At 37.4% G+C, this 21,029-nt stretch overlaps 2 protein-coding genes across 2 annotated transcripts; both read left to right on the top strand.

The window, feature by feature from the left end:
* Nucleotides 1-3,869: 3,869 nt before the first annotated feature.
* Nucleotides 3,870-6,634, top strand: LOC122670766 (WRKY transcription factor 72A-like). Its single transcript, XM_043867746.1, has 4 exons — nt 3,870-3,968; nt 4,072-4,590; nt 4,684-4,797; nt 5,828-6,634. The coding sequence occupies exons 1-4, from the start codon at nt 3,924-3,926 to the stop codon at nt 6,593-6,595; spliced, it is 1,446 nt and encodes a 481-aa protein (XP_043723681.1). The 5' UTR covers nt 3,870-3,923; the 3' UTR covers nt 6,596-6,634.
* Nucleotides 6,635-15,013: 8,379 nt separating this feature from the next.
* Nucleotides 15,014-18,497, top strand: LOC122671247 (WRKY transcription factor 72A-like). Its single transcript, XM_043868372.1, has 4 exons — nt 15,014-15,034; nt 15,135-15,587; nt 15,864-15,977; nt 17,856-18,497. The coding sequence occupies exons 2-4, from the start codon at nt 15,135-15,137 to the stop codon at nt 18,495-18,497; spliced, it is 1,209 nt and encodes a 402-aa protein (XP_043724307.1). The 5' UTR covers nt 15,014-15,034.
* Nucleotides 18,498-21,029: the final 2,532 nt, after the last annotated feature.

The raw sequence follows: 21,029 nt of genomic DNA, 5'->3' as shown, positions 1-21,029 counted from the left end.
GGGTCAACTTCTTGCATCATTTACATATTTTCTTATATTATTAATTTGTATCAATTTAATCCAAACAATTGAATATTTTTTCCTTTTTTTTTCCCCATAATTTTAGCTTAAATTTGCTTAAGGCTGCATAACGCCAGCCAGATTTCCAACTTTGCAACATGTCATGATAATTAGAAATCTAATTAACTTGCAATTTAAAATTGGAGCTCTCTCTTTCTCTTTAAGATGAATTAAGAAGGTATTTTTCTTCAACGAACAGAGGTTTTCCACGAAACCAGAGTGGGAAACCACACCAATGAGAAGGTGAAAAACGGTTTATTTAGTAAAAGACCCACATTTTATCTGAGGAGAGAAAGTATCGATGTAGACCCCATGACTCATAATGTGAGAGAGCATGGAAAAGAATCCCCCCTCCAGTATCTTGAGAATATTTTATATTGTTAATTTTATATATGATTCTACCAACTTATACAAAGAAGCTCAATAATGTTTTTATACTATCACTTGGGAGATACAATATATAGAGGTGGTATATGAAGCTAAGAGGGTGAGAAACTTAGGAACACCATTGGTCATGCCATAACCCTTCTTCATTCCTAAAACATGTTAAAAGTATTGGTCTATATCATGATATATTACCTTACAGGTCCAAATTGTCTTTCAATTTCAACAATCTTATATAAAATGTAAAGAGTTGCCCAAAAAGTGTATTACTACCCTATTGGTTATATCAGTTTTTTTTTTTTTTGTAAACATTGGTAATTATATCAGGTTATGAGTAATAGATTAAGTCATCTACGAGGGATGAACTTGAATCTTGAATCCATAAATTTGTAATGTTAGTTGTGATTGTTTGAGCAGGATCTTGGATGCTATTCTCTAGCGTGTCCATTTGTCATTCTCTTGTGTAAGCCTTTGAGCAGTTGTTTTCTGGAGAGTCCTTTAGGATCCTCCAATAGTTTCCGGAGTTAGATCTCCCTTCCCAGTATATTCTGTTTCTTCTTCTTAATAAAGGATCTTACTTATCAAAAAAAAAAAAAAAAAAAAACCTTGAATCCATAAATTAATAGGGAGAAAATTTTCATACACAGTCGTGTATGTGAGAGGGTGGGAGTTTCAAAGCATTAATTAATGGGTGGGTATTTATGAGTTTTATAATTCTTTGTGAGAGACCCACTCACATACACGGCTTACACAGCTGTGTATGAAAACTTTCCCCAATTAGTAGAGTCTGTATTCAATTCATTCAGGGCCCTCAAGCTCGAGTTAGTAGGTCTTTAATACAATAATTTTTTTTTCTGAGTTCAGTAGAGTATTTCATCAAGAGATATTATATTTCTACTCTTATATAGTAATTTAATATCCATTTAGTTTCTTTAATAAATAAAAATAACTAAAGATTCCTAAAAATAGGAGGAAATAGTATGATACTTATTAATTTAATAGTTATGGCTTCCCATTATGGAATTAAATGAATTAAAAAAATAAAAAAACAAGTGAACCTTTGTCTCTTGAAATAGTTGTTTATTGCATTAAATTTGAACCCATGATTTGCATATGGGTCACTTGAGATCCTCTGCTGCCACTCGCTTGGGCAGTCGGCGTACCTCTCACAGGCAAAGAATGAAATGATCGCCTTATCCACTGTCCGAGCACCCTGCCTGAATAGGATCCACGTAGGATCCACAAAGAAAGAGAGAGACACTATTATATTAATAATGGAATCAAGCAATTGGGTTTTGGGGTCATAAAGTAAGTCAACGATTGAAACACCAGCTTTGACCAGTACATTGTCATCATTAGTAAGTATGAAACAATGAAATACACCATTAGATTGGTAGCCTCTCTCTCTCTTAGATGAAGACAGAAAAGACCTCTGCGTGTAATCTATTACTCAAGCGTAGAAGTTGAAATCTTCTTCTCTCTTCTATTTCTTTGTTTTTATAAGGCAAAAAAATTTAATAAATTTAAAAAAAAATAAAAAAAAATGGGTCGGTTCACTCGGTTTGCTTCTTAGAGTGAACTTGGGTAGTTGACATTTTTTGGTTTTTTGGTAGGTGGATGTGTAATGGGAGAAAGAAAACCCAATTGGGTTTTGAATATTTTGAAAAATTAAAAGTCAAAAAATGATAGAGTGGACCAAGTTGAGCCAACCCTTATAAGTAAAACTAATAATGAAGAACTCTAAACAACAATAGTTAGAAGAGCAAAAGATATGATGGATTCTAAAAAATCTCTTGGCCTTGGAAACATGGTGGTTAAGGAAGGGAGAAGAAGAGTGGAATCTAATGATGATGCAAGCTCTGGAGAAACTGGAAAGGTAAAGCTTGTTTTGTTTCTTGATGAATTGAGGGAAAGAAAAGGGTTTTCTCTTTTTTTTTTTCTGTTTGGATCTTGCCAAGGATTTCGGATTTCCATGGTTTTCAGATTAAACTCTGATTTGAGCTTTCATTGATAGAAATTCTCGATCTCCTCAAGTTTCTTTACTAACACATTAATTTGTTTCAAGAGACATTTCAATCTTTTTTGAGAAATTTAGTCCATTGATGGATAAGAAAAATCTTGATCTTCTTCTAGTTCCTTCATTTCAAATTATTAGATTTCTATCTAGAGCACTTTCATTTTTAAAATTAAAACAAATTAAAATTCTCAATTCTCCAACCAATCATATTTTCATATCAATATAGTCAATGGGTCAATTAAATGTTTATATTTATTGCCCAACTGCTCAAGGATAGATGCTATATTTGTGTTTCAGGTCAGATATGGAAGACAAATCCAAGAGGACATTAGTTCAAAGCCATCCTCACCTAACCAAAAGGATACAACCGTGAGCAAACAGGTAATTAAACACCCAGGAATTTAGAGATAGAATGAAGAATTAAGCAATTTTATTTTAAGCAAGCAGCAAAGTCTGGAGTTTCGATTTCAGGGATTTTTTTTTGTCTCATATTTTGGATGAGTTGACGGCGGATGCCATGTCTAGGCCTAGATACAGATTTTCCTAGTTGCAGCTGGGTTCCTCTGCTGATGGCAAGGCCATAAGTGGAGATCCGGTTATTTCTGTTCTTGGTGTTTTTTGTTTATTCTTCTGGTTTCTTTTTTTTTTATGATATTATCCTTTAGCCCAAAAAAAAAAAAAAGCAATTTTATTTTGTTTAGTAATTTCTTTTTCAAGAAAAGTTCTCGATGCCTAGACATAGAGAGAGTGAAATAACCGTCACAAGCCCATTGATGACAACGCGGGCTCTCATTGGCCTTCACATGCGTAGAGGCCACGTTACCCCACAGAGAATACCGACCCTTTCTTTTTTCTTTAAAAACTAGTATTATTATCTCCACATCATGATTTCCTCTAGTCTCCAAATCCGTAATTTATTTATGGGAAAAGAATGGGCACACGGTTTGGGTGCTCAGCATGTTTCATTCTCTCTCTTCCCCTTTTGAAAAAGACCATGTTGCCCTCCTATGTCCAACCCTAGTGTATGCTGCTAACTTATTGAAAGCTGACGGCATACCCAACCCTTCTCATCAAATCTCATAAATTTCTTCCAGAAATTTGCAGACACAGAATGATGATGGAAATCATGTGGTCCAAAGTTCATGGTCATCAACCCTTTGGTATTGGTCCAAAATGACACCTTTTTTCCCTTCTTGTGGACCGAAAAGTTTGACTTTCAGCCATGGATCCTCCCACACAGGCCCACAAAGTCAATTTAGGTTTCCACCAATTATGCCACTTGAGTCCTTGACAGCCCTGAAACTTGCATGATTCTCAAATGAGGGATAAGCTAGCAATGATTTAAACCCTCTTCAGTGTTCATCTTGCTTCAATTCTTTACTGGGTTTTTTTGTTTTTTTAAATCCGAATCTCTCTGTTACATACACAGATTCCCACTTTGGCTTTGATTGCAAGAACATCAATGGATAGCACCTCTAGAGCATCATCTTCAACAAAAATGGATCAGGTAAGAAGCTTTGATTATTATTATAGTGGAAATTAAGTTATTAATATGTAATTAGTTTTTCGGTTTCTCATAAATTTGCTGGTTCTGTTTTTGTTTGATCTAGATGGATCAGCTTGAATCTGCTAGGGCTGAAATGGGTAAAGTGAAAGAAGAAAATGAAATATTGAAGATGACTTTATCAAAAATTATGAAGGAATACAGATCTCTCCAAATGCATCTCACCAACATGGTTCAGCAAGAAACCAAGAGATCTACAGATACAACTCCTACCAATCAAGAAATTGAAGAACCAGAAATTTCACTTAGCCTTGGAAGGATTTCAAGTGAACCCAAAAAGGAGAAGAGTAGCAACTCCAGTAATGATAACAAGGAAGATCAGCAATTAAAAGAAGGGTTGGCCCTTAGGTTGGATTGCAAGTTTGAAGAATCCTCTAACCCTTTGATGATCTCAAGCCCTGAAACTAGCTTTGAAGAACCGAAAAAAGAGGAACCGGTCGGAGAAACATGGCCACCCAGTAAAATTCTCAAGACTATGAGAAGTGCAGAAGATGATGAAGCTTCACAACAAACCCAAGTGAAGAAAGCTAGGGTTTCTGTGAGAGCAAGATGTGATACCCCCACGGTTAGTATTATTTCTTCATCTATAGGTTTGAGAACTTGGTTTTCTTTAAAGAAGATGAGGTTAATATATAAGTATCCTTCCATGTATCTACAGATGAATGATGGCTGCCAATGGAGGAAATACGGGCAGAAAATCGCGAAAGGCAACCCATGTCCTAGGGCTTACTACCGATGCACAGTTGCACCTGCATGCCCAGTAAGAAAGCAGGTATATATATCTCATCCTTTTTCTTTTTGTCAAATCTAAGTATAATTCTATTGAAATTTGAATTGAAAAACCCTGTCAAGAACCTCCAATAATTACTACAGATATGATTGTGAAGGACATCTAGGAAACCCAGCAAAAAACACTGATCTAGCCTCCTCTATCCTCCACTATTTAGTTTGCTTTGAAACACAAGGTACTCTCTTTAGACCTCTCTCATGTTATTGGTGAAGCCTGATCTCAGCTTAATCCAAGAAGTACCGTTGATTCTTCCCCAATAACGGCGGTCCAGCTCACCGATGAGTGAGTTGTGGGGGTTGCAAGGGGGACAGGCAGCCCCCTATATAGGTAATTTTGTATTGTCGGGAATTAGGGTTTCTTTATATTGTAACAAGGCAAAAATTCTATATATAGGGTGTTATCTCGTAAGGAGGTGCGCAATTAGGGTTTTATAATCTTTTCATCAAAATAGTGGAAGCTCTGGTTTATTGCTCGGCCGTGAACGTAGCCCATCTTGGATTTTTGTATTTTGTGTGTCTTGTGGCTCTTATACTTGATTAGTCCGCACACCCATAGCCAATGTGGGATTATTACCTCAATACTCCCCCTTATGTGCAGGCCTCTTCTGGGCAGAGGCCCAACGTACCTGCTCTGATACCTTATTAAGCTTCCATCTTAAAACCAATTGGTTCAAAGTGGAGTGGCATCTTATAGCTCTTATACTTGATAGTCAGAGCACCCACAGCTGATGTGGGATTATTACCTCAATACTTAACATCTCCTTTGTGTTATCTAGACACTAATCAGAGGTGGGAGATACAGCCTCCATGACCTATGGAAAACACAAAAGGTGCTGATCAGGCCAGCCATGATACTAGTGCAAATAAAATCTAAAGTAGTTGTGAATTAAAAACTCCATAATTTTAGTGTAGGGTAGGGAAATCACATTTGAGTTTGATAGCTAGGTCACTTAATATCATATACTTTAGTATTTCTTTCTCTTACCTCTCTATTGTTTATTTTGCAATTTCAGGTCCAAAGATGTGCAGAGGACATGTCTATCTTGATCACCACCTATGAAGGAAACCACAATCACCCCTTATCAGTTTCAGCCACAGCCATGGCTTCCACCACAACTGCAGCTGCTTCCATGCTCATGTCTGGCTCATCTAACTCTGGATCAACACTTGGGTTATCAGCAACCAACACTACCTCTGCTAATCTCCATGGTTTAAACTTCAATCTACCAGATAACACAAGATTAAGGCCACAATTCTACCTACCCAACTCATCAATCTCATCTTCACCCTCATACCCAACCATCACTCTTGACCTAACTGTACCACCACTACCATCACTAACCTCTTCATCTTCATCATCTTCTCAATTCAATAGATTAAATACAAGTTTCCATTCTACTCCAAGATATTCAACAAGTTTCAATTTTTCTTCTTCAGAATCCAATTCTTTGCCAACATCTTGGGGCAGTGGTTACCTAAACTATGGAACTCAATCTTACAATAGAAGCCAAGTTGGGTCATTAAGTAGTCTTGGAAAGCAACCTCAGGAACATTTCTACCAACCTTACATGCAAAAGAACAATCCAATTCCTCCTCCACAACAACAACCCATGTCTGATACTATTGCTGCTGCAACCAAAGCCATTACATCGGACCCTAGCTTCAGATCAGTTCTAGAAGCTGCAATTAATTCAATAGTAAACAAAGGTAGTAGTGGAGAGAATTTTGGGCAGAATTTGAAGTGGGGTGAGCACTTCACTTCCACTTCTCCCTACTCATGAACACCAAATGGGAATGGTTGTGTGTTGAGCTACTTGATGTTTCTCCAAGGTGAAGGTGATAGCAAGCAATGGAAGTTTATAAAATTTAGGGTTTTCTTTTTTCCTCTTATAGTTTTGTAATGATTATTTTATTATATTTGTGGATAATATGGGTTTAAAGAATAGGTTGAGTAGGCCATGAAGCCATATTTTGGAGGTTCTTATTGATCATTTGTTAAATGCATCAATGGAACTATGAAAGTGGTGCATATGTGGTAGTCCTGTGTATTTAAGGAGAATGAGAAGTTAGAGAATATAGACATTGAAGAGAATAAAGTCAAATGCTATCCAATTTTATCAATTATAATTTCCTGGTTTATTTCTTATATATCTATATTTTATCTCTTTTTTACTTTCTCTCTTCCCACCACCCTTGCATGCATCACAATTGATTTGCGGCTACACTTGTAGCTGAAATGTTCCTGCTATAAGACTAGCTCAGAAGGAAATGGAATAATTCACTTCCTCGGCCCTTTGGGCTTCGGGTTCATAAATACCTTCTTAGGTTTTAGTATTTTCTAAAATATCCTTTAAGATCGCATTTCCTTGGCTGCCAACATTGTAGTAGGAACAAGTGTAGCAGCAAAATTTCGCTCATTGGAGAGGATCTGGCCTCTTCCCCCAAATTACCCCAAAAAAATAAACTCATATCTCTAAATACCCAAATTACCCCTTCTTTTCCTTTTTTTATTTTTATTTTTATTCAACTCTTATCATTGCCATCTATTTTCGTTTAATAAACAAAATTGGAATCCACCTCTTCGATCTTCTTTCTCCCCAAAATGCAGGGACGAGGGAGCCATCCCCTACCGCTGCACCCCCTCACGTTGCCCCCCCCCCATTGCAACCCCTCACCTTGCACTGCAACCCCCTGCCCCTGCCATCACATACCATAAAGTAAGGGTGTTAAATGGTTCGTTTTCGGTGTAAACGGTTTGTTTCGGTTCAATGCAAGATTTTTTAGGTAAAACCAAAATTGAACCGTTTAGTAAACAATTTTGGTTTAAACGATCTCAGCTTTATTAGGAATTTTTTTTAAAAAAATTCAAACGGTTTCTTACTTTTTAAATTTTTTTTATTGAAATAGATGTGTAAACTTAGCATTGAGTTGAATTGGTTACGGTTTATCTTTAAGGGTGAAACAGGGCTGGGTTGCGGATTTTTTAAAACCCCAACCCAACCCTAAATCCTCTTAGCTCAGCCCAAGCCCAACCTTGCACTGAGGTCGGACTGAGATATCTCAACCAAAGCCCAACGCTGTCGGGCTTAGCCCAGCCCAACCTTGATTGGCCCTAATCGGGCTGGACTGAGTTGGCACTGATTGAACTTGATATTTGTCAAGATCGGGTTGGCCCTGATTGACCCTGATTCAATGCAATAAATAAAAAGAGATACATGCTTGACATCGCATCTCAAAAAAAAATAAAGCTTTGAGTCACAATTCTATTGAAAATGAAAGCCTTTGGTAAGAGGTCATCTTATAGTTCAACCCCAAAACTTAAAATGTTAATACTTTTGTCAAACTTCGTTCAATATACAATTACACTCTAAACAAAAATTGTAAAAGTTAAAGCATAATCTTACACAAGGACAGGCTCAAGCCAAGGCCTCAACCCTAGCCCAAGGCCAGAAAATTCAACCCTATCTTGCCCTCAGAGTTGAAAAATCCAGCCCAGTCCTTGCTCGGGCTCAGGGTGGGCTCCGGCCTACAGGACCAAACTTACACTCCTAGTTATCTTTTTCTTTTTTTTTTTAAATAATTGTAAGGTTATATGTTTTTTTTTATTCAAAATATTTGAATGTCTCTTAATTTTTTAGTAGGATTCGTTTTTTTCGTACCATAATTTTTTAACCATGAATGACTTAACTTACTATGTATATATTAATTAGTTTAAACGGACGATTTACTTAAATAAATGAATCTCTCTATTGTTTGGTAAACCTATCATTGAGGATATTAAATATCTATCCTCTCTTTTTGTTTGTTGATCTTTCACATGTATTCTAAAGGAGATTAATAGCGTTGTCGACTCTTTGGCTAGAAGGGCATACTGTCGTTAACATGTACAATTGTTTGGCCCAAATCACGATTTCATGATTTGGATGTACAAGACTCAATATTCCATTCTAATAAATGTTTTTGGTTTGATTTTGACACCCTTACATAGAACATCAGTTTTCAAGTACTCCACTTGCAGAACAAGTGACTAAACGATAAGTCCACACCGGCCGCCTTCTTGGGTTTTAGACTCGTCAGGAGCCACAGATTTGTTCTGCAAAGGTGTATATATCTTTGACTTTTGACTCATTAAAGAGTCCAAATGAGAAACAAAGAGATACAAAACGCAGGTGGGTTTGTCTGAATCTCCATCTGGTTGTTCTTCAGTGATGATTAAAAAGAACAATTTCTCTGAAACTTTCAGTCCCTATTCACGGAAGGACAAAAACAAAAAAGGAATAATTGGTTACAACCACTACTACTATTGTAGTAATAGTATTATGTTTTTGGCAAAAAGGTGGCAGCGCTCGAGGACTGTTATTGTTAATTATTAATAGTAACGTTCCATCAATCTTAATCGTTAAATTGTTATAATTTGATCTGAAGCATCCAATTATTAAATCACTTGACCTATTGTTTTTCCATTTAACTGGTGAACCACATAGTGTTTCGTCTCTTTCAAACACAATCCCCAATATCTTAATTTCTAACCCCCAACAACCAAAAAAAAAAAAAAAAAAAATTTCCCAAAGTCTCTTTCAAACACGATGCCCCAAATTCCCTTTCCCTTACTCTATATCTCACGAAGGATTCATCTTCTTGTTTCTTTGCTCTGCGTTTTCACCAACAATTCATCTTGTTCCTTTTCTCTGATGAGTGAAGCTGAAAACCTGCTGTGAACCTCTCTCACCTTGGGGGTTTTATATCTACATACCAGAACCATTCGATGGAGATCCAAAGCTGGTACTTGTAAACCGCCGATGGGTTTGCTGGGAAGAAGAGATCTGAGTGACTGAAATGGGTTTGTTTTGATGTGAATGAACCGGTTGATGGGTTTGTTTTAGGGTTTAAGGTGGTTCAAATAGATCTCTTTTGGTTTTCAAAATACATATGTTTATTCAGAGTTCTTCGAAACAATCATTCAATAGAATCATCCTTCATATTACCGGACTGATTAAATCGATTGAAATTGATCTACCCAAAAAAAGAAAAAATGATCAAACTCCTAATCATTTCGGTATTGGTTTTGATTTTCTAAAAACCTTTAGAAGACCAAAATCGGCCAATAATGGATACCTATAGGTTTTGATTTAATTTTTTTTAAACCAAACTTCGTATCGGCCCAAAACCGGATCGAACTGATATATGAAAAAAATTCAATCATTACCAAACCAAATTTTATGTTAAAAGCTGACCCCACTGCATGTGGTAAATAGATAAAAGGGAAAGATGGTATTAAAAAAAGAAGAAGAAAAGAATCATAAAATAATGCAATTAAGCCACTAAATAAACACCATGTAACCAAGACCTGCCTTCACTCGACAAATGTGATTTACTGTCAATCCATGTCTCTTAGTGGATCGAAGTCTCATAATGCTCATTTCATCATTCCTTAGATCGGATATGAATCGGATGTGATCGTCTCATAAATCTTATTTCATCCAATCTTAGAACTAGTTGAATCATCAAAAACCCCCTAATGATCGCGGTCAATGATTAATTTTTTATTATCACTATATTACCGGTTGAATTTTATTTTTCTTTCTTTTTTTTGGATTATTCATATTTTTTTCCCATATATTATTAAATAGATTGAGATATCCCTAAACGATGACGGATGCGAATCTTTAAATATCTACTTACGACGGTTGCTATACCATATAGAGCTATAAACGGATCAGATATGATTGGATCCGGATATTCTACGATCGAATATGGGTATCTCTAAATGGATACAGATGAGAAATTAACCAATATAGTGATTTTTTTGAATATTTTGACTTACATCCCTGATTTGTATAACCAAGACCTACTTCCACTCGACAAATTCGATTTACTGTCAATCCATGTCTCTTAGTGGATCGAACTCTCATAATGCTCATTTCACCATTCCTTAGATCGGATACAAATCGAATGTGATCGCCTCATAAATCTCATTTCATCCAACCTTAGAACTAGTTGAATCATCAAAAAACCCCTAATGATCGCGGTCAATGATTAATTTTTTATTATCACTATATTATCGGTTGAATTTTATTTTTCTTTCTTTTTTTTGGATTATTCATATTTTTTCCCCGGATATCCTGGCCGATCCCGTATCAGTGGGAATCTCTGAGACCAATGCAATCTAATACCTAACCGATGCAATCTAATACATATCGACCAATACCAACAAGGTTATCCTATGTTCTTAAAAAAATTACTTTTTTTTTTAAAATATATTTTTACCCTTGTCTATTATACTGACCCACCGATACAAGATCGATCAGAAATCGGTTTTGGTCTCAGCCGATATCGATCTAAATCGATCTATCAGTTATTCAATAACTCTTTTTCTTTTGTTCAAAAATGAGATTTTTTTTTCACATTTTGACCCTTGTCTGTACCAACCCACCGATAAGGGTTCGGCTAGGAACCGATATTGGTATTTGCTAAGATATTGGAGAGAGAGAAAGAGAGAGATCATAACCCTAATCGACAAATCGATTCACATCAGTATCTCTGAGACCGATGCAATCTAATATTAAAAAAAGTATAATACGTAACGGATGCAATCTAATACCTAACCGATGCAATCTAATACATATCGACCAATACCAACAAGGTTATCCTATGTTCTTAAAAAAATTACTTTTTTTTTTTAATATAGTTTTACCATTGTCTATACTGACCCACCGATACAAGATCGACCAGAAATCCGTTTTGGTGTCATCCGATATCGATCTAAATCGGTCTATCAGTTAGAAATAACTCTTTTTTTTTTTTTTATTCAAAAATTAGATTTTTTTTTCATATTTTGACCCTTGTCTGTACCAACCCACCAATAGGGGTTCGACTAGGAATCGATATTGGTATGTGCTAAGGAATTGGAGAGAGAGAGAGATCATGTAGAACAAAAATGCCCATCTTGGGATTTGGCTGAATTTGGCTGAATGATGTTCATTTCGGATACGGATATCGGATAGTAAATACGAATGTTCGATTGCCCGTTTGGTGAAGTCTAGTTTGTTTCTCGAGTCTCATTTCATCACCTGGCTGTTCACAACTTCAAAAGTTGAAGAGGATCGGATAACGTGGACTCTCTTGGGTTCCTTCACCATAGAGAGTGAAACGTGGACTTACAATGCACATACACCAAAGCTCTCAAATGCTGAAAATATGGAGTTTCAGGTGTACTCTCACTGCCCCTTTTACAATCTTACACGAAAATGGTGTGGGTGAATAGCTATTGCAGGTGATCTTCTCACAGTTGAACCCCACCCCTTTTAGAGACTTTGCTGTCCTAGAGACTTACATCAAAACAGTGAAGATGAATGGGTAAGACCATTTGCAGATTTGTGGTCTTTCATCTTTTAGGAAAGAAAAAGAGCAGGTGATCTTGCTGGTTCAACGAGAGAGAGAGAGAGAGAAATTCACACCAGGTGAGAGAGGTTCACACCAGGTTTTCAGCTTCGAATGGTTCTGGTATGCAGATAAAACCCCCAAGGTGTGAAAGGTTCACACCAGGTTTTCAGCTTCGTTCAGCAGAGAAAAGGAACAAGATGAATCGTTGGTGAAAACGCAGAGCAAAGGAACAAGAAGGTGAATCCTTCGTGAGACCGAGTAGGGAAAGGGGATTTGGGGCATCGCGTTTCAAAGGGACAGAGCGAAAGAGATTTTGGGAGTTTTTTATTTTATTTTTTATTTGGTATAAATCAGATTTTGGGATAGAGTTTGAAAGAGACACAACACTGCTATTATTAATGTAGTTCACCAGCTAAGTGGATAAACAGCAAGTAGAGTGGTATAATAAATTGGACGATCCAGATTAAATTTTAATAATTTAACGGTTAGGATTGATGGAGCACTGCTATTATCAATTTATAATAGCAGTGCTCGAGCGTTGCTACCGCTCGCCCTTTGTTTTTATAGGTGATATCAATTTATTTATAAAGGGTGGACCTTTGTGCAACCATAAGGTTGCTCCATTGTGATTAAGTGATCTTGGGTTCAAGTCTCGAAACAACTTCTCTACAAAAACAGGGCAAAGGCTGCATACATTATATCGCTCTCCAGACCCTGCAGTAGCGGGAGGTAAATCAATGTGGCATATGTATCATAGAAATACCAAATTGATCTATAAGTCCGTTATTACGGGGAGATTGTTGTTTCCTTGGAAGGTGATCGAATGATACTTGTTCAAAATGTCCAATTTAATGTCTCGGACAATGGTTGGCCTTGGTTTTGTTGTATTACCAGGCATATTGTTGGAGTTATAATTTTGTTATAATATGATCAAACAAAATAAAACATATGGTTACGATGATGATTAATTGATGCCCCCAACAACTCAAGTACATGACCGTCCAAATGGATTCCTCGGCTTGTCTCAATATCAGGGATTCTAATGCCAAAGTGATTGCTTCTTTTTTATCCTTCCTTGGTGTCTCTACCAACTTTGAAGCATAGTTTAGGGCTCTGCTCATAGGCCGGGTTGGATCATGCAAGAGAACTTTGTCTCCTTAAGGTTTGGATTGAGTGCAACTCAATTGCGGTGATAGTCTTGGTTTCTAAGTTGTTGTTGTCGTGATTTGTTCAGCAAGAGTGGTTGGGCCTCCAAGATTACATTGGGAGCATAGAATGGAAACTTTTCCATTGCTTTCGAGAAGCTAATCCAATGGCAGATTACCTTGCCAAGTCGACTGCTAACTTTGAATTATCTTCTCCTATTGATTCTTGACCAACTTCTGTTGAAGAAGATCTTAGGTTTGATTCTCAAGGAAGACCAAGATTCCGATGGCAATAGTTCTTTTCAGTTTTCTCTTTCTTAGACTGTTTTGCTTGTCTGTGGTTTGACCTCCTACTGATGGCAGTGCCGTAGGTGGGGCGTCAAATTGGCAGTTTTTGTGTTTGATGCATCTGGAGTTCTCTAGCCTTTGCTTGTATTTTTCTTTCATTCTTTAATATACGTGACCTTTGAGCGGGAAAAAAAAATTAAAACGCTACAAACTATCAACCAGAGTCGCCGAATGCGGCTTGAACCTCTCTCCTTGGGTGAAGACAGAAAATACATCCTTGTTAATCTATTTCTCAAGCTTTGAAGTTGAATTCTTCTTCTCTTTTTAATCTCTTTCTTTTATTTGGCAAATTTTTTAACTAAAATAAAAGATTGCTTCTCAAGGTGAACTTGGGCTGTTGACATTTTTTATGTGTGACAGTGTAATGGGCGAAAGATAATCAATTGGGTTTTGAATATGTTGTAAAATCAATTTGGGAAGCAGTTTTCTGTACAGGAGTGTGGCCTACGCCAGTACTCCCATGTGTCTATCTCTCTCCTTCTTCAAACAAGGGGGTAAATGTGTTTTTTCACATAGGGAGGAGAGAGAGAGACTCATGGGCAAAAGAAGATACACTACAAAAGATAGAGATTATGTTGAAAAAAAAGAGTCTGGTGACTCTTCATGTACGTGAGCGTACGTGAATGACTCACAATCGTTCAGATGGAATATTCTCACATATTGGATTCCATATGAACAACTCTGAGTCGTTCACGTACGCTTCTAAATTTAAACCCAACAACTTCCTACTATCTCAATCCTATAAACTTTTCGAGGGGGGTGAATGTTCTCAAACGTGAGCGTACGTGTGAACGACTCACAGCCGTTCAGATGGAACATTCCCACAGAATAGATTCCATCTAAACCGCTATGAGTTGTTCACGTATGCTCACGTACGTGAACATTCCCTGCACTCAAATTTTTCTACCCAACCAAAAAAACCCAATAAATTTCACCTTTCTAGAAATGATTTGCATGGAAGAATTTTGGCAGGAAGCAAGTGATTATGATAGATTGAAAAGTCCAAAAAATTGATTTAAAGGGGCCCCATCGTGGAAATCATGTGGTCCAAAACTTATGGTCATCAAACAACCTTTGGTATTAGTCTATAATGGCACCTCTTTCTTCTCTGTTGACCACAAAGTTTGACTTTCAGCCATAAATCCTCCCACACAGCTCCACAAAGTCTTATCCTTCGCTAGCTAGCTTGCATTAATATTCTCATGAAACAAGTAAACCCTCTTTTAGTTCATCTTGTTTCTTTGTTGGGTTCTTTTAAAATCTGAATTCACTTTGTCTCTAATTGAAAGAACATCAATGGACAGTACCTCAAGAGCATCATCATCTTCAATAAAAAAGGATCAAGTAAGAATACATCTCATTATAGGTGGAAACTTGAAAGTTATTAATTTTTCTTGGTCTCAGTTTCTCTTAAATTTGCTGCTTCTGTTTTTTGTTGATTTAGATGGATCAGTTTGAATCTGCAAGAGCTGAAATGGGTAAAGTGAAAGAAGAAAATGAAATATTGAAGATGACTCTATTGAAAAATATGAAGGAATATCAATCTCTCCAAATGTATCTCAAGAACATGGTTCAGCAAGAAGAAGCCAAGATACTTGCAGATACAGCTCCTACCAATCAAGAAATTGATGAGCAGGAAATTTCACTTAGTCTTGGAAGGATTTCAAGTGAGCCCATAAAGGAGAAGAGCAGCAACTCCAACAAGTTTGAAGGATCTTCTAAAACAAGACCTGAAACTAGCTTTGAAGAACAGAAGAAAGAGGAAGCAGGAGAAACATGGTCACCCAATAAAATTCTCAATATTATGAGAAGTGAAGATGATGATGATGAAGTTTCAATACAGACCCAAATGAAGAAAGTTAGGGTTTGTGTGAGAGCAAGATGTGATACCCCCACGGTTAGTGTATATTCTTCATCTACTAATTATCTTTGCTTACTTCAATAACTAAAGCTGTGTTTGGTATGCATTCTTCGAATGCATTGTAATCAATTTCTCATTCTCAGATGATAAAAATAATTGTTTTTATTGTCCGAGAATGCGAAATAAACCAAGAATGCATACCAAACACAGCTTAAGAGAGAGAGAGAGAGAGAGAGAGAGAGAGAGAGAGTAAGTAATCTATGGGTCTTGGAAGAAGATGAGGTTAATATGTAATTTTCCATGTATCTACAGATGATTGATGGCTGCCAATGGAGGAAATACGGGCAGAAAATTGCGAAAGGCAATCCATGCCCTAGGGCATACTACAGATGCACAGTTGCTCCTGCATGCCCAGTAAGAAAACGGGTATATATCATCCTCTTAATTCTCTTTCTCAAATCTTGTATAATTATAGATCACTTCGAAAAGTTGATGGAAGGGAAGCGCCTCTTGGTGTGGTGGTGACTGCCAGTGCAATAGGATGCTAGCCTAAATCCAAGGGAGAGGTCTCTGGTTTGACTCTCCCCCTACATACCCTAGCTGTCCTCTTGGGCTGTCACCCCTAGTGGCCAATGGCCAATGGGCTCTTGGTAAGATCTGATAAAAAAAATTAGGGGAAAGTTTTCATACACGGCTTACACAGCCGTGTATGTGAGAGGGTGAGAGTTTCAAGGCATTAATTAATGGGTGGGGGTTTATGATTTTTCCAACTCTTTATGAGAGGGGACACAACCGTGCATGCTTACACTGTCGTGTATGAAAACTTTCCCCAAAAAATTAATTGAATAATCTAAGTCAAGAACCTCAACATTAATTACCATAGAAAATAAGAAATGATTATGGAGGCCAGATCTACGCAATCCAACAAAAAACACTGATCTGAGCCTCCCGCTCTATCCTCCGCTGTTTAATTAGTCTTCTTTGATTGTCATTACACATCTCTCCTTTGTGTTATTTGGGGTACTAATCGAAGGTGGGAGACACAGCTGTCGAATCGTTATCACCTCCAATTCCTACCCGCTCCAATTCCCTCCAATCCCTTACATAGGAGCAGAAATGACCACCTTACCCACTGCCTGAACACACTGCTCAAGGTGGGGTAGGATAGTCATTTCTGCTCCTATGTGAGGGATTGGAGGAAATTGGAGGGGACAGCGAATTGGAGGTGATAAAAATTCCACAGCCGTCTTGACTTATAGAAATCACGAAAGGTGAATTAAGAGACCATCCAGCTGGATAGTTGTGTAAATAAAATAAAAAAGTGGTAGTGAAAACCTTACAGTTTTTGTGTAGCTAGGTAGAGAAATCACATTAGAGTTTGATAGTTATGTCCTTGCAAGAGAATATTTACCTTTTTTTCCGGTAAATGAAAAAAAATATTAGAAGAAGAAAACAATAGCCAAGCAGACTAACTATTAAGCTCCCACCATCAACAGAGGCTCAACGTACTCGCTTTGATCCCATATTAAGTTTCCATCTTAAAACTAATTGGTTCAAAGTGGGGTGGTCTCTTGTGGCTCTTATACTTGATAGTCAGAGCACCCACAACCGATGTGGGATTACCTCAATACTAGCCAAGATTGAGGAGTCTAATCAAAACAAACAAAACAACCATTGAAAGGAGCAAAGGTAACAATATAGACAAAGAATGATTCTATGGGAAACCAAGCATCAAGCTTTCTAGTATGTTGATCACAGATAGTACAGGAAGAACCTAATGCATGCAATGAGTCCGTCCCGCAGTAAAAACATTATGGTCTCTGAAATATCAACTTCTTCAGGAACAATCACACCAACCTTGGTGAGTAGCCAAAAGAGGAATGCCACCACTTATTGATATGGAGGAAAGAAAATTCCTCGGCTTGATCCACACTACCTTCATGTGGCAAATTAAAGTTTCTAGAAACTCTTCTGAAGAGGTGACAGAAGAGCTGTCAGCCTCTTCTTGTTTGGATCCACACTAGTTTTATGAGGCAAAGTTATGAGCGCAGATCGTGTCCTTATACAAGTACCATTCAAGGCTCTCCAAGGCCACTAACATGGAATCTACTGTTTTACCAAAAGAAAACATGGAATCCACTATAGGACCCACAGAAGGAGTGGATTCAAAATGTGATTGGAATTGGAGGGCCTTAGACGGTACCTGTATGGAGGGGATTTTTCTTTTTCATCGTTTACCTTTCATTACTTAATATCATGTACTTAGTATTCCTTTCCCTTTACATTGTTTATTTCGAATTTCAGGTCCAAAGATGTGCAGAGGACATGTCTCTCTTGATCACCACCTACGAAGGAAACCACAATCACCCCTTATCAGTTTCAGCTACAGCCATGGCTTCCACCACATCTGCAGCTGCTTCCATGCTCATGTCTGGTTCGACGAACTCTGAATCAGCACTTCGCATATCAACTACCAACACTTCCTCTACTGATCTCCATAGTCTAAACTTATCAAAACAGTTCTACCTACCAAACTCCTCAATCTCATCTTCACTCTCATTCCCAACCATTAATCTTGACCTAACTGTACCACCATCCTCTTCATCCTCATCATCTTCCCAATTCAATAGGTTAAATACAAACTTCCATTCCACCTCAAGATACCCAACAAGTTTCAATTTTTCTTCCTTAGAATCCAATGCCCTACCAACATCTTGGGGCAATGGGCACCTGAGCTATGGCACTCAGTCCTACAATAAAAGCCATATTGGATCATTAACTCTTGGAAAGCAACCTCAAGAACATTTCTATCAACCTTATTTGCAAAAGAACATCCCAACTCCTCCACAACCACCCATGTCTGAAACTATTGCGGCCGCAGCCAAGGCCATCACATCGGACCCAAGCTTCAGATCAGTTCTAGAGAGAATTTTGGGTAGAATTTGAACACCAAATGGAATGCTCTTTGTTTGGCTGCTTATGATGAAATTTCCGGCATGCTGAAGGTGATAGCTAGCACAATTTAGATTGTCTACAGCCCAGCTGCCTGGAGCGACCTGTGCGGTACAGACTGGGCCGAACACTCAAAGATCACCTTACCCCACTCGGGCAAGGTGGTCTTTGCACGCACAGCTCAGTCTACACTGCACAGACCGCTACAGACAACGCACCGTAAAGGATCTGGATCCTAGCTAACAAGGGATGTTTATTAAAGTTTCGGGTTTTACTTTACTATTCCTTTTCATGAAGTGTATGTGATGGTTATATGTAGAAAATGTGGGCTTTAACGAATAGGTTGACTAGATCATGAAGCCATACTTTGAAAGTTCTTTTTGATCATTGGTCTTATATTCAAAGGTATGATGAAGAATTTTTTGTACAAATGGAAAAGGACAAAATCAATTCATAGTTTTCATTTTTTTTATTTTCTTTAAAAGGGGGAAAAATGATGTACCCCCTGCTGAATTTGGATCCTCTACTGCCGAGTTGCCCGGCAGGACCGTGCTGCTCTGACACGGTACTGCATGCAATGTCCGCCTTATCCCTGTCCAAAGGCCTTGTCTGAGTGGGGGTAAGGCGGTAACTGTGCGCAGCCCCGTGTCTGGGCAGCACGGTCCTACCAGGCAGCTCGGCAGGAGAGGATCTGGATCCCACATTGTTAGGAGTGCACGTCATCTCATACTCTCTTTCTTTCGTGACACTTTCAGACACATTCTCTCCTCCATGATTATATGGGTCCTCTATATATAATTGTGAAGCACTTTCTCTCTTATGTCATTGACTTAGCATGGGAGATGCCAAAACATGTAGGCAACATTTAAATCATGGTTAGGGGTGAGGGTAGAGACTTACACAGAGGTAATTCAAAAGTTAAAATAGTTGTTCAAATCTTGACCGTAGGATCACACTAATTGTCACTCATTTAGGGAGGTACTGCTAGGGAACTTGTAGATTAGGAACTTGAGAGTATAAAAATCCGGGGAAAATAGTGGGGGCTTTTTTAACTATGGTAACGTGCCATTTATGTTTTTTTTTTTTTTCATTTTTTGGAATAGAAACTGCACAAAACATGTATGGTAGCACTGGTTCGTTTTTTATTTTATTTATTATTGAACAGGTAAAAAAAACAAATTTGGCACAGTCTTGAAAAATAACAAAAAGGAACTTCGAAAAAACAAACACATAAATTGAAAGCAAAAAAATGCATGATATAGACTTGATATTCACGAATCACTACCACCTCTACCACCACCACAGAATAGAAGAAATTCTTCTCTTAATATGGAATCCATACATGTTTTTTCTTCTTCTTTTTTTTTTTTTCCTAGTGCCAGAAACAAATTTTTTTTCTAATTTTACCATACAACATTTCTTGATACAGAATTACTCCAAAATCGTAGAAACACAACTTAGAAACAGTTTTTTGGAACCGAAATGTTGTCAAACAGAGCCTTAGTGTCGATGACTAAAACACTGCTAAATGCTATGTTTTTCATTTTATTTCATCCCCGTTAATCTATTTTAAAAATTAAATAAATACATTTAGTAATTGTAAAAAACTACTGCTATAGGTGTCACTTTTAGTGGTTGTACATTAAATTTCTGCCACTAAAAGATATATACACATGCAAAAACAAAAAATCGTAACATAGCAATAAATGTGACATATCTAGTAACAGGGACTTCCAACAATAAAATCTACAGAAAAACTTTAACGACAGCAAACGAAACCCTATCACTGTTAAGATGCCCAGCATGTATCATCCTCTCTCCTTCATCTTTAGAATAAATCCCTTGTCTTCCTATGTCCAACCCTATAATTGGTGTATGTCGTTAAATTATCAAAAACTAGAAGCATGCTCAACCCTCTCTCCCTTTGTTTATACACAAAGAGAGCAACTTCTACTCTATAATCTATAGAGCTCTAGAATGAGTAACTTATAATATATATAGCCCCATCTTAAAGGCCCAACCATCCAATTATCAACTGGCCACATGGATCCCTGCCCAAGAATCGTAAATATAGGTTTCATCAAAAAAAAAAAAAAAAATGAATCGTAAATATAGATCAAGTGAAACCCATGTGTGCGAGTCCTCTTCTTTAATGCATGGTCTTTTGTCTATTTCGGAATGCCGTTTCTGGACTCTGGACCAATGAGTCAACGACTCAGCTAACGGCCATAAATTCAGTTTCAATTTTTAGGTATATTTTATAGGACGGAGTTTTCCATACGGACGGTCAAAAGAGAATCCCTTACCTCCATCACCAACCAAATGCCGGCCTTCCATGCATCTTTTATATAGGAGGACCATGTCGTATGAACAAACTAACTTTTATTTTGAAGATTCAAGATAGACGATGTCTGAATGACTACTTTGTAGGCTGATTAAGAAATTATCACTTATCTAAATTATCACTTTTCTTTTAAGCATAGTTGGAAACTTGGGTTTTGACTGGGACTGAGTCATCTAAGTTGA

Source organism: Telopea speciosissima, chromosome 8 (genome assembly GCF_018873765.1).
Source record: "Telopea speciosissima isolate NSW1024214 ecotype Mountain lineage chromosome 8, Tspe_v1, whole genome shotgun sequence".
Lineage (NCBI taxonomy): Eukaryota > Viridiplantae > Streptophyta > Magnoliopsida > Proteales > Proteaceae > Telopea > Telopea speciosissima.
The sequence above is the reverse complement of the archived record's forward strand: the minus strand, read 5'-3'. Positions and strand labels throughout refer to the sequence as shown.

What these genes read in the sequence shown, in the direction of transcription:
- LOC122670766 (XM_043867746.1), top strand. Translation starts at nt 3,924, where the DNA reads ATGGATAGCACCTCTAGAGCATCATCTTCAACAAAAATGGATCAG. An exon ending in CTTCAACAAAAATGGATCAG is followed by an intron (nt 3,969 to 4,071) that starts GTAAGAAGCTTT and finishes TGTTTGATCTAG; the next exon opens with ATGGATCAGCTTGAATCTGC. An exon ending in CATGCCCAGTAAGAAAGCAG is followed by an intron (nt 4,798 to 5,827) that starts GTATATATATCT and finishes TTGCAATTTCAG; the next exon opens with GTCCAAAGATGTGCAGAGGA.
- LOC122671247 (XM_043868372.1), top strand. Translation starts at nt 15,135, where the DNA reads ATGGATCAGTTTGAATCTGCAAGAGCTGAAATGGGTAAAGTGAAAGAA. An exon ending in CAAGATGTGATACCCCCACG is followed by an intron (nt 15,588 to 15,863) that starts GTTAGTGTATAT and finishes ATGTATCTACAG; the next exon opens with ATGATTGATGGCTGCCAATG. An exon ending in CATGCCCAGTAAGAAAACGG is followed by an intron (nt 15,978 to 17,855) that starts GTATATATCATC and finishes TTCGAATTTCAG; the next exon opens with GTCCAAAGATGTGCAGAGGA.